Source organism: Lachancea lanzarotensis, scaffold LALA0S01, assembly GCF_000938715.1.
Source record: "Lachancea lanzarotensis genome assembly LALA0, scaffold LALA0S01, whole genome shotgun sequence".
NCBI lineage: Eukaryota > Fungi > Ascomycota > Saccharomycetes > Saccharomycetales > Saccharomycetaceae > Lachancea > Lachancea lanzarotensis.
The window spans coordinates 1,138,480-1,149,910 of record NW_019212879.1 but is presented as its reverse complement, the minus strand read 5'-3'; the positions used below and the strand labels follow the sequence as shown (position 1 = coordinate 1,149,910).

At 43.5% G+C, this 11,431-nt stretch overlaps 5 protein-coding genes and 1 non-coding gene across 6 annotated transcripts; 2 read left to right on the top strand and 4 right to left on the bottom strand.

Annotated features, from left to right (window-relative positions):
• Positions 1-46: 46 nt before the first annotated feature.
• Positions 47-2,737, bottom strand: RRN6 (LALA0S01e12332g1_1; the record flags this gene model as incomplete). Its single annotated transcript, XM_022774668.1, has 1 exon — positions 47-2,737. One exon carries the CDS (start codon positions 2,735-2,737, stop codon positions 47-49), a length of 2,691 nt encoding a protein of 896 aa, XP_022626742.1.
• Positions 2,738-3,062: 325 nt separating this feature from the next.
• Positions 3,063-5,192, bottom strand: TRP5 (LALA0S01e12310g1_1; the record flags this gene model as incomplete). The annotated part of the gene is made up of 1 exon (XM_022774667.1): positions 3,063-5,192. The coding sequence occupies one exon, from the start codon at positions 5,190-5,192 to the stop codon at positions 3,063-3,065; it is 2,130 nt and encodes a 709-aa protein (XP_022626741.1).
• Positions 5,193-5,768: 576 nt separating this feature from the next.
• On the bottom strand, positions 5,769-6,857 carry PGD1 (LALA0S01e12288g1_1; the record flags this gene model as incomplete). Its single annotated transcript, XM_022774666.1, has 1 exon — positions 5,769-6,857. The coding sequence occupies one exon, from the start codon at positions 6,855-6,857 to the stop codon at positions 5,769-5,771; it is 1,089 nt and encodes a 362-aa protein (XP_022626740.1).
• Positions 6,858-7,393: 536 nt separating this feature from the next.
• On the top strand, positions 7,394-8,533 carry FMT1 (LALA0S01e12266g1_1; the record flags this gene model as incomplete). Its single annotated transcript, XM_022774664.1, has 1 exon — positions 7,394-8,533. One exon carries the CDS (start codon positions 7,394-7,396, stop codon positions 8,531-8,533), a length of 1,140 nt encoding a protein of 379 aa, XP_022626739.1.
• Positions 8,534-8,628: 95 nt separating this feature from the next.
• On the bottom strand, positions 8,629-8,700 carry LALA0_S01e12244r. The gene has a single exon. It is a non-coding gene; the product is annotated as a tRNA-Asp (tRNA).
• A 424-nt stretch (positions 8,701-9,124) lies between these two features.
• On the top strand, positions 9,125-11,233 carry SCT1 (LALA0S01e12222g1_1; the record flags this gene model as incomplete). Its single annotated transcript, XM_022774663.1, has 1 exon — positions 9,125-11,233. The coding sequence occupies one exon, from the start codon at positions 9,125-9,127 to the stop codon at positions 11,231-11,233; it is 2,109 nt and encodes a 702-aa protein (XP_022626738.1).
• Between the last annotated feature and the right edge of the window lie 198 nt (positions 11,234-11,431).

Here is an 11,431-nt window from a genome sequence, read left to right as displayed (position 1 = left end):
GTAGTAAATGTTACAACAGTCTCATGAGTCCATGAACTGTTGAAGACTATCCAAATCCTTGAAGTCGCTTCTTCTTTTTTTTAAGTTTTTGAGAGTTTCTACCTTGCGAATCAGACAGTGTTGGAACGGGCTGTGAAGCCGAAGTTAAAGAAAATGCCGGCGTCATGGTCTGGGGCAAAACGCTCGAGACATCAGCAGGATGAGTAGCATGTTTATTAGAGGTTGAAGTTTGTGACATTAACATATTCAAGGGCTGTGGCCATGACTGCTGCGACGCTTGAGACGATATTCGCTTTCTGTGCCTTTTAGGTTTAGGCGGGCTTTGCTGGGAGGGTTTTACCGACGGGAAATTGAGCTCTGGCTCGGTGATGTCACGATTGCTTGCTTCAGACAGAGATGCTTTGTTTTCTATTTCATCAACGGGGTCGTCCCACGAATCTACGACTTCACGATGTACGTCATTAAGTTCACTGTAAGCGTTTGCTGCTAAAACCGGGAGCAAAGAAACACTGCTGATTCCTGTATTTTTCAAAATAACCGACTTCAGAACCTCGCTGGTGATAAGCCCATCATCGGGGAAACCGAAAGTCCAGCATTGCAAGAGATTACTATAAAAAACACCCAAATCCGCAACATCATCATCTTCGGTGATCAATGTAGTCAAAGTCTCCAAAGCAGTGAAGGTAACGTGCTGTTCCCTGTAGTGTCCTTTGAACTGTTCAAGAAGAGAACCAAACTCCTCCATATTACTCACACAAGAGATCTGTTCCGCAAGACTTGCCAAAGAGCAACATTCCAGGCTTTGAACTTGTTCCGGATTCTCCATTTCGCGTGCCCACTTCATTAGATAGTGATTCATACCATCCGAAAGATCATACCCGTATTGTTGAAAGATAGTCTCCTCAGTAGAAGCAATAGAGTGATATTCAACTAACGGTAGCGAAAGTTTGAGCGCGGTAAACTCTTTGCTTACTCTGGAGGTCGGGGTGAACACGAAGTCAATTCGGTCGCTCAGACTTTCAACTCCCTTTTGAAACTCTAAACTCTGTGACTCTCCCTCTGCTGCCGATACTGTAACTTGCCATATGACACTACCACCAGCTTCACGTACAAGACAATTGAGCTTTGGTTTACGCGATTTGTCATCTTCAAAACTCAATGGAATTTGGGGAACAAAGACACAACTCATACTATTCTTAATGTCTCGAATATGCAGCAGAGAAGTTCCAAGGGATTGAAACAGCAAACCAGTTTGCGAAAACACATGAACCAGAACTTCAGGCCCCAGACCCGAGTAGAGAAATACGAAAAAAAGCTTTTCGTGCCGACAGAACCATTCTTCACCAGTAAAAGTTCGTACCGTTGACTTGATGCTCGTGTCTTCGGCTTCTAAAGAGTGCTTCCATGATATAGTTCTTTCGATATTATCGTTTCTGAGCAGAATCATAATGATCTCTTTACTCGTGGTTAAGACAGCTACTTGATCATTAACACGATTAAAGTCACGAATCGATGACCATGATTTTGCTTCAATGACCTCAAGCTGTAAACGCCTTTTCAAGTTCAACTCCACTAATCTTGATCTACTTACAAGAAGCAGACGAGAATATTCTGCACCCCACGAAATTTTATGCCATGAGGAGAGCTCTTCAGGATCATAGATTGTGCCCCTCTTGTTCGCAGAAAATCGCAGACGAGAGTTCCTTGATCCTTTCTTGACTAAGTTGCCGACGGCCCAGTTGCCCTTGATATCTATGACTGCGAGCTCATTAAAATCCCAAGGGTTGAAAGCAACGTCAGTGAATGCAAAATCTTCTAAAATGCTGAACGGATAAGGACCCAATTTTTCGATCGACATCGCGCCCGTTGACTTCTCAATAGATCTGATTTTGAAGGCATAAAGAGAATTTGCGGTAAGCACCGCGATAATATCGGAAGCTCTATTAAGAATAGAAGAGAAATCAGGAATGACAATGTTTTTGATTTTTGAATGCAAATTATAGCTAGAAGCTGAACCAATCGATAATGGTAATGCTGTGGTATTGTCCGACTTGACCATACTGAAATATATTATGCTGCGAGTTTCGCCGGAAGCGTATGCAATGACTTGATGGGCATCATTGTTTATCCGGAGATCATTGGTAGTGTGTATAAATCCAATGGTGAAGTCGGCTACATCACTGGGATCGATTATCCGCGATCGAAATTTCAGGCCGGAGAGTATACCGTCTCTAGCCGTAGCGAGCTTTCTTTCAGATGATTGCTCATCCTCAACTGCCTGCAGTGTATTACTCGTATTCAAACCTTCAGGAACGTCTAACACCTGGTGGGGACAAAATGTTAGAGGTGCAACTGGACTGTCGACCCTCACTTCGTAGGCATAGTCCGAAAGCATCCTTACGCTTCTAAAAAGCCTCAGTGAGCTAGAACTATCTACCAGTGAGCCAATGCTTTCTTGTTCACTGTCACTGGTCGATTGTATAAGCTCATCGTCATTGATCTCTCCAAATTTGGTTTTGACGTCATTTTCGATGTCTAGAAATTTCCGTTTTTCATTAACTGCCAGCCACAGGTTCTCACCACCAGCTGCTTCTTTATCGGCAGTGCCTAATATCCATTTCGACTCAGCCTGTTGCGACTTTTCTGTCACAGGAACGTATAAAGCTGAGTTTCTGATGCCTGGTCCAAGTTGAACACCAACATTTTTCTTGAACGGCAGAAAAACACCTCTGTCCATTAATTATCATGTAGTTTTTGATGGAGAGTAACAGACACGATCAACTTTCCGGGTTGAGCTTACCTTTGAAGCATTTACTTTGGATTGTAATGGGTTACTAGTTAAGAAACGACAAAGACACCGAATTTGATCTATATGTAGTTCGTACAAAATCATAAGGTATGAGCTTTGAGAAGAGAAGACCAAAGGAAATGTCTACAAAAGGGTAGCTTGCCCTCCTCTGAGATTACACTCGAGGATTTAACCACGATCAGCATCTTTATTATGGTCTACTTTGACAAGGAAAGAAGCTAATTGAGCTCTTGCACTTTTTTTTTTGGTAAGTTCAAGCAGACTTCGATGGATCCTCTTCGAATCTCAAATCCCAGCCAATTTGTGGGCCTAGCTTGGGTAGCACTTCTGCCACGCTTTGAACATCTTTGTCACCTCTTCCAGACACGTTAATAATGAGGTGTTGACTCTTGTCCATGGTCTTGGCCAGTTCAATAGCTCCATAAACAGCATGCGAGGATTCCAAGGCTGGAATAATACCCTCAAGCTGTGATAGTATCTTGAAGCCTTGAAGAGCTTGAGCGTCAGTGGCAGCGATGAAACTGGCACGGCCGGAAGCTTTCCAGGAGGCCAATTCAGGACCCACACCAGGGTAGTCCAGACCAGCGGAAACAGAATGGGTGTCGTGCACCTGACCATCGCTGTCTTGCAAAACGTACGTCTTAACTCCGTGGAAGACACCAGGTCTACCAGCAGTCAATGTCGCAGAATGGAATTTGGTGTCAACACCGTCTCCACCAGCTTCAACTCCCAACAGCTTGACGGATAAGTCGTGCTCAAATGGTGAGAACATACCAGTCGAGTTCGATCCTCCACCAACACACGCAACCACCGCGTCTGGAAGTTTACCATCGTTTAGCTTTGCGAACTGTTCTTTAGTTTCATTACCAATGACCGATTGGAAAGTACGAACCAGGGTTGGATATGGGTGAGGGCCAATAGCTGAACCCACAACGTAATGAGTTGTCTTTAAGTTAGAAACCCAGAAGCGGAATGCTTCTGAAGTAGCATCTCTCAAAGTCTTGGTACCGTTGGTGACAGCGACTACATTGGCACCTAGGATACGCATCCGGAAGACGTTCAAAGCCTGACGACGAACATCCTCAGCACCCATAAATACGGTACATTCCAAACCGAATTTGGCGCACGCAGTAGCTGTGGCTACACCGTGCTGACCAGCACCAGTCTCGGCAATGATCTTACTTTTTCCCAGTCTTTTGGCAATGAGAACTTGCGCTAGAGCATTGTTTATTTTATGAGAACCAGTATGGTTCAAGTCCTCTCTTTTCAACCAGATCTGAGCGCCCCCGCAGTGTTCTGAGAGTCTTTCAGCCTTGTGTAGCGATGAAGGTCGACCAATGTACGAGTACATGTCTCTGAACTGTTGCCAGAAAATGGGGTCAGCAACAGCACTTTCGAAACCTTGTTCTAGTTCTCTCAAACAAGCGTGCAAGGCTTCAGGTACATATTGGCCGCCAAAATCTCCGAAGTTCGCCAAAAATTTGTGTTCCTCATTGAAGTTGGTAACTGCAGCTTTGCGGGTTTTACCTTCGGCAATTGACTTCGTTTGCAATTGTTTAAACTCTTCAGTCGATAGAACAGCGTGTTTTTGGCCACCCAAAATTTCTTCCACGTAGGTTTTGACTACCTCATAACGCTCATTATCCTTACATTCCTCGATTAGCTTAATGATCTGTGAGCCGATCACAACACCATCAGATACTGCACCAACAGTCTTGAAATGTTCTCTGGTAGAAACGCCGAACCCAACAGCAAGTGGAATATCTTTCGTGAATTTTCTGACGTGGTCGACCAACGCGGTGACGTCTTCAGAAACAGAAATTTGAGCACCAGTAGTTCCCATTCTGGACACAACATAGATGAAAGATGTGGCAATTTCGGACAAAAGCTCCAAGCGATGATCTGTGGTAGATGGCGCTACAAGTGGGATCAAGCTCAAACCGTTGTAATTTACAAGGTCACGCAGTTTTAGGGCTTCTTCTGGAGGCAAGTCGACAATGATAAACCCACTTGCTCCAGCTTTAGCGGCTTCTTCGATGAATTTTTCTTCTCCAAAATTCATGATAGGGTTGTAGTATCCCATGAGAATGATTGGCACAGTAACACCTTCAGCTCTGGCTTGACGCACCATATCCAAGGTTTGCACCATGTTTACACCATTGCGAAGAGCAACAGTGTTAGCATACTGGATAGTTGGTCCATCTGCAATAGGGTCCGAGAAAGGCATTCCCAGCTCAATAACGTCTACGCCACCATCTTGAAAGCCTTTTAACATTGGAATCGTGTCTTCAACTCTGGGGTAACCAGCGGTCATAAATGTGACCAGAGCATTACGTCCTTCAGCCTTAGCATTGGCAAATGTTTGCTTCAGTAACTCAGCCATTCTGCAATGATTTGATAGAGTTAGTCTAGCGATGTGTTTTGTTTCTTTCGAACTTCTGATATAGACGTTGTCTTTAAGAACTTTTCATAGCTGGAATAGAATTTCAATGAATCATCGATCTAATGAGCATCCGAGACGAACATCGAAAAAGACAATCTTGTGGTGACTTGAAGCGGGACCATGAGTCATTCCCATGATATTTGAGATCACGATAAGTGAGAAAGCGGCATTCAGATTAGTTTGACACTTCCCACCGCTGAGACTCGCAATGCAAACCTGTAAAAATATAAGGTTAATTTCAGCTTTTTTGATCACAACTAAGCCGTTCAAAGCGTAAAAACGCCCTGCAAGAACTTGTAACTGTAAGGTTCTTCTTATGACATCCAGAAATTGTCGAAGCACCTTCTCTTGGTTTTTTTTTAATCGCAGATCTCATTTCTAGAGGTCCGTGCATCTTTGTCCAAGATGACTAACGTGGAAAGTTGTAGTAAACCCTGGATAGCATAGCCTTATTTACATGACAAAAAGCCAGTTGTCAACAGGATTGAAGCGCTAAACCTCAACGTAGAGATGATCTTATTGCAAAAAGTCCATGTTGAGGCTGGAAAGGTCAATATTGTTGATATCAAGCGCACTAAAATCCTGATTTGACGATTGCAGGTGTTGTTGTTGTTGTTGCGGTTGCGGTTGTTGTTGTTGTTGTTGTTGTTGTGAATTTGTTTGCTGCGCGTGTGGTGTGTTTCCGTGATCAGACATAGACATGTGTAGAATATTCGCTGGGGTAATGCTGTCAAGATTGAACTGCTGTTGTGGAGTTTGCTGAACATGCCGTTGCTGCTGCTGCATTGGCGGTTTTGAAGGGGCTGAGAACGGTATCTGCGATATGGGCGCGGCATTGTTCATGGGCGAAATCGTGTTCATTGGGCTGCTCATCATGTTCATTGGCGACATGCTTTGAAGGATTTGAGAGGGATTTGTCGCAGGTGTGAAGTGTTGTTGAGGTGGTTGAGGTTGCTGATGTTGCTGAGGCTGCTGTTTTTGTTGCTGCTGTTGTTGCGGCGCTATGGATGAGGGCGAGGGACCTGCTGTTTTCTTAGCTCGAGGCTTGCGTGGTTTCTTGGCAGGCGCGTTATCGACAGAAGACGGTGTAGGAACATTGCTCAAGGGTGTTTGTGCATTTGAAGGAGCTTGTTTACCCGTGCTCACAAAATTGGCGCTTGGCGAGTTTCCGTTTGAAATTTTACCCCCGGACGCCGTAGTGGATGCATCGTTTAAGCGAGATAGTCGTTCTAGCGGGACAAAGTTCACAATTGTGTCCTCGCTTTTGGAAACCTCTTGCAAGCGCTCGAATAATGGCTGTAATTTACCGTAATCGGAGGAAAATTGTTGCACCCCGCTGATGAACTCTAAAAGCTTCGTTCGTATTTGGTTAAAAGTTTCCGCTGACGAAGATTCGCCTTTACGGTCAATTGCTGCCAGCGTACTTAGCAATTCGTTGAATTTCAATCTCATTGGCAGTATTGAATCTTGCACATGCTGGAGTTCTTGTTTAACGGAATCCTTGTAAGAGTCGTCTGATCCCAGTCTTTCAAAAACCTTATCAACACTATGTGATTTTGAATCAGGCGTCTGTGTATTTGTAACGCCATCAGCCATTGCCTCCATCAGTCAGTCCCAAGGCCGATTTGGGAAGATTTCGTTCTACTCTGCACACAGGATCATCTTCATTCATACGTGTAAGCTAGCTCATCTATATGATCTTTAATTTGAGGTCATATGACACGAAATTCAAGGTAGGGTTGAAGATGAAGAACCACCGCTGAACTGAAAGCTTCTATCACAACACTAATGAATTTTGTCACTCCAATTCATTTGGTACTCTTGGTATGGCAAATTGATAAAGATTCGGCAGTTTTCATCGCATTTTCAAAGGTCTTTTGAAGCATTTTCATCAGACAATTTTAGTATGTCAATGGTTAAGATGCATTGCTGAGAAGACAATGAAAAAAGTTGGTGTTTGAGCCTTATGACGCTGGGAATCGCCCATCCGCTACAATACTTTAGGTTGGTTTCCCTATTTATGCCGTTTAAAGGTCATTGGCGTGTTTTCCAGACGTTAGTAGCATGTCAATAATAATTGAACAAATAGCTACCTGCATACATGAATTGGATCAAAAGTTGAATTCGAATCTTGACAAATAATGAGACTTTTACCCAGACAAATAACCAGTAGAGCCTCTTTTGTACGTCCTTACAAAAATGTTGCGAAGCCGCTGAACATTCTGTTCTTCGGATCTGATCAGTTCAGTGTACATTCGCTAAACGCACTGTATAAATTGAGAGAAAAGTGCCCCAGACTCATCGACCAAATACAGGTTGTGACAAGAAGTGCGAAAAAATGCGGTAGAAACCTGTCGCTCACCAAGGAGGTTCCTATAGCCAATTGCAGTAGGGCGCTCAATCTCGCTCCAGTCATTGAATGCGATTCCAAACAAGACATGCTTGGACCCGTAATGAATGCAATGCAAGCCAATGGCTACAACATGATCATAGCTGTTTCGTTTGGCAGGCTGATACCGAAACAGCTGCTGTCCAAATCCAAGTTCACATTGAATGTTCATCCCTCGCTATTGCCACGCTACAAAGGTTCATCACCTATTCAATACACGCTATTGAACAACGACACTGCCACGGGCGTTTCCATTCAAACATTGCATCCGGAAAAATTCGATTGCGGCAAAATCGTCGCTCAAACAGAGCCCGTGGAGGTCAAGACATTGCTTTCAGAGCAGACCATTGTGAGTTCCACCCAAGATTCGCACGCACCACCAAAAGTTGCAAAGCTTATGGACACACTGGGTGAGCGCGGGGCTCAGCTACTGGCAAAAGTGATTGAAACGGGGGCTTTTGATGCTGAGAAGACGGTTTCTTCGCCCTACGCTGAAAGTTTTGCTCCCAAGATAACTACCCAAATGCGTCAATTGCTTTGGGAAACCGATCCCGCTCAATTGGCAATCCGCAAGCTAGATGCACTAGGATCAGTGTATGCATTTAAGGCCGTCAGTCACAAAAGTGGTCCGCAGCAGTTAAAACGTATCATTTTTCACAAACTATCACCGTACGAGGATGGCGAAGCCGTACCTGAAACGCTTGGGCCGGAACCTGGAAGTTTCGAACACGACGGGCTACACAAATGCATGGCATTACGTTTTCAACATGGAGAAGCACTCCGATGTACTCTTATACAATTCGAGGGCTTCAAAATAGAGAGCCCGGAGCAGTTTTCCAAGAGTATTCGTAAACGGTGTGGTAAACTAACCAGAAATAGCATATTTGTGTAAAAAATCTGTCTCCTGTTGTGAAATGGAATGGATTTAGCGGAAGGTTAAGAGCTTAGATGCATCAGTTCGCAAGGTGTTCTCAATTTAAAAAATTACTCCGCGACGGGGAATTGAACCCCGGTCCCGGGCGCGACAAGCCCGAATTCTAGCCACTAAACTATCGCGGATATTAGATGATTAAAATGCAAATACTAAGATATATACTGTGGCTACCTGGTATGCTGACCTTGAAATTTCACTATTAATCTAGAGAAAGTAGACTAGCTAGAGATGATGTCAATTCCAACAACCCCACCATTTCAACAAACAATTGTGAAGGCGTCCACCAGTGATCAATACCTGTTTGAAGTCTCAAGGTTCTCTGCGTAAAGCTTATTTTACCAGGAAGTCATCTCATCCAGACAAGTTGCATATCAGGTGAAATATAATTTAAGGAAATCAAAGTTTCCCTTTAGTGAACCTTGCACCTATTCCAGAGCTAAATTTGGTAATTCATTAAAATTGTTGTCGTGAGCAGGCAATTTTTGTATTTAAAAAGGGTGGAATATTTTGAGCGCTTCAGTCGCATTTTACTACCCACAGACACTGGAGATGGGAGACCTTTTGCCGGCAGCAAAAAAGGTTGCCGAAGAGTTTGCAACTTCTGACGATGATGTCGAACAATACGTGTACGAAGAACCTCCTGCGTACCGGAAATTCATCTACGACGTTTTTCTTTGGCTCTTGAGCAACATCTTCGACTGTTTTTTCCGTGAAGTTCGCAGCAGAGGGCGTTACAAAGTGCCAACACAGGGACCGGTGATATTCGTAGCTGCACCACATGCGAATCAATTCATCGACCCGGTTTTATTGATGGGTCAAGTCAAAAAAGCAGTCAACAAACGTGTGTCGTTTTTGGTGGCAGAAAACTCGCTCAAGAGAAAAGCCATAGGCACTTTTGCTCGCTGTGCTATGTCGATTGGCGTGGGAAGGGCTCAGGATAATTTGAAACCGGCTTCTGGTAAGATCAGAGTTAGCGAAGATAATCCTCGGAAAATCATTGGAAGCGGTACGAAGTTCACTGAGAATTTTGAAGCCCAAGGATTGATTGGTCTCCCCAAATCTTTGGGTAATGTTGTCATTGAATTTATTGAAAGCGACACAGTATTGTACGTTCGGAAAGAATTCAAACAGACCAGACCGGAGGTTAGACAACTGTTGGAAAAAGGTACCTCCTATAAGTATGCTCCACGCGTGAACCAAAAAAAGGTTTATCATCGCGTTTTTGAGCATTTGGCGCACGACCAGTGTGTGGGAATTTTTCCAGAAGGTGGCTCTCATGACAGAACAGATTTACTTCCATTGAAAGCAGGTGTGGCGATTATGGCATTAGGTTGCATGGGAAAGCACCCTGAAACTAATGTCCAAATTGTACCCTGTGGCATGAACTATTTTCATCCTCACAAATTTAGATCCAGAGCTGTGATTGAGTTTGGTAATCCTATCACCATTTCTCCTGAGCTTGTTCAAAAATATCAGAATCCTGATACAAACCGAGATGCCGTTAAAGAATTGCTTGACCACATCTCTGCTGGCCTAAAAGCAGTTACTGTTACTTGTCCGGACTACGAAACCCTGATGGTCGTTCAGGCGGCTAGAAGATTATATGCTGGTCATCTCTCTGCTAAGCTTCCTCTTTCTCTTGTTATAGAAATGAACAGGCGATTGGTCAAGGGCTACCAAATGTATCGAGATGATCCCAGAATCAAACAGTTGAAAGAGAATGTCCTGACTTATAATGCCAATTTGAGTAACTTCAATATACCGGATCATCAAGTTGAATCGGCCAAGATCAATTTTGCGAAGAACTTGAGTCTCCTCATCATTAGATCTCTTCGTCTATCGATCTCCTTGATTTTGGCTTTACCGGGTATCATCATGTTTTCTCCAGTCTTTATTGTGGCTAAGCTAATTTCAAAGAAGAAAGCTTCGCAAGCGTTGGCGGCATCCACGGTGAAGATCAAGGCAAACGATGTTATTGCTACTTGGAAAATTCTTATAGGAATGGGGTTTGCTCCGCTGTTGTACACGTTTTGGTCGATTCTGTTAACATACTATTTCAGGAACTCGATTACCAAGCACAAGTTTGCGAGTTTCGTCGGGATATATGTGCTCTGTACAATTGTCACTTATTCGGCGCTAATCATAGGAGACAATGGTATGGATGTGTTCAAGTCTCTAAGGCCATTATATTTGTCAATCACAACCCCTGGAATTCTCAAAAACCTTCAAACCGAAAGAAAGGTTTTGGAAGAGAAAATTACGAACATCGTAAATACATTGGGACCAGAGCTGTATCCCGGATTCGACGGCGTTAGTCTCTATGACAAATACAGATTTGGCCAACTCAATACTGATGAAGATGAGGATCGTGTCACAACGGAGCTGAGAAGAAGAAGAGAGCTCAGAAAGCGCAAAGAAAAGGGCAAGCAGACTTCTAGGCAGAGTTCTGAATCTGAAGCAGAAAGTGATGCGCTGTCAATGATCAATAGCGACAATTCGTTGTCAAATATTCCGCTTTTTTCTAATAATGGCAACAGATCTGGATCTGTGTCTTCTCTGACATCAATGAGTTCTGGATTTGAGATCATCGACGATGCAACCAAAGTTGACGATCTAAGTAGTAAGATTGCTCATGCCGTGCGTGAGAAGAGAGAGTAGACAATAAAGAAAACTATGCCTCGAACATTTTGAAAATATTCACACATCGAATAAGACTAAGGATCAGCCTCGCAACGATTAATACAAGGAGAGTGGCATTCTACATGATCAAAACTTAATTTCAATATAACAATTAACAATACAAAATATTAAATAGTTTCATAGACACCGGGTCTAAAAAAGTAGTCCTTACTTAGC